Below are 887 nucleotides of genomic sequence, written 5' to 3' on the forward strand. Positions count from 1 at the left end.
ACGTCTCCTTTCGGCTTTGCGCGCCCAGCTCTTCGACCACATCGTCCACTGCATCTCCGACTTTCTGGAGTACATGGGAATGAAGGGTGTATCGCTGCCGCTCGGATTCACGTTCTCCTTCCCTTGCCAGCAGACCAACCTGGATGAGGTAACCCCAACCCAGCCGGGAGCACGCGCCTCCGGTACCCAGGGCGCGCCGACAAGCCGGAGCTCACCGGGAGCTCTACGGCCCCGCGCCAGCGACCGCGTGGCAGGGGCCCGAGTCCCCGATAGAGACCCGAGGGAGGGGGAAGGCAGGAGCTCGAAGCTGCCGGTGCTTCTGAAGAGCTCCTTTGCTCTAGATCCCTTGAGCTCTAGAGACGGCCCAGTTGAGGCATCCTCCAAGCATGAGGATCTGGCCTCCACGCGCTGGGCAGTGGCCGCCGAGGGCCGGTGGATGTGGGGCGGCTGTCCCTCCTGCCCAGCAGCCCGGGTGATTTACCGTGGGGTCTTCCCGCAACAGGGGATTCTCCTGAAGTGGACAAAAGGTTTCAAGGCAACCGGCTGTGAAGGGGAAGATGTGGTGAACCTGCTGAAGGAGGCGATTCACAGGAGAGAGGTGAGTGTCCACGTAGCTGGGAGAAGCTGGCTGCTTGCGCACACATCCCGGCTGCCTTTGGCACCTTTAATTGGCCTGTAAAGCAAATTAATGGGCTGGGCACAGGGCTAATGAGTGTCTGAATTTTAACAACCACCCTTAGTCATCACTAGAGGTTGGATTTTCAGACCCCGGAGCTAAGAGCTGGCTTCTGGCCAGGGCTGGAGCAGACGCGTCTCGCTGCGCCTTGGGAAGACACGGTGCCCGTTTCCTCAGCGCAGACCACCCAAAGCTCCTGCCCTGGGGCCCG

The 887-nt window shown here is 61.3% G+C and overlaps 1 protein-coding gene across 1 annotated transcript in view; it reads left to right on the forward strand.

Annotated features, from left to right (window-relative positions):
* Positions 1-16: 16 nt before the first annotated feature.
* HK2 (hexokinase 2) overlaps positions 17-887 on the forward strand; it is a gene marked incomplete at its 5' end in the record, with an annotated part of 4052 nt that continues 3181 nt past the window's right edge. The window contains 2 exons of the mRNA XM_010289755.1: positions 17-148; positions 503-598. Of these exons, the coding sequence (XP_010288057.1) occupies positions 17-148; positions 503-598 (228 nt within the window). The remainder of the gene's footprint in view (positions 149-502; positions 599-887) is intronic.

The sequence above is a fragment of the Phaethon lepturus genome, unplaced genomic scaffold (genome assembly GCF_000687285.1).
Source record: "Phaethon lepturus isolate BGI_N335 unplaced genomic scaffold, ASM68728v1 scaffold39860, whole genome shotgun sequence".
Lineage (NCBI taxonomy): Eukaryota > Metazoa > Chordata > Aves > Phaethontiformes > Phaethontidae > Phaethon > Phaethon lepturus.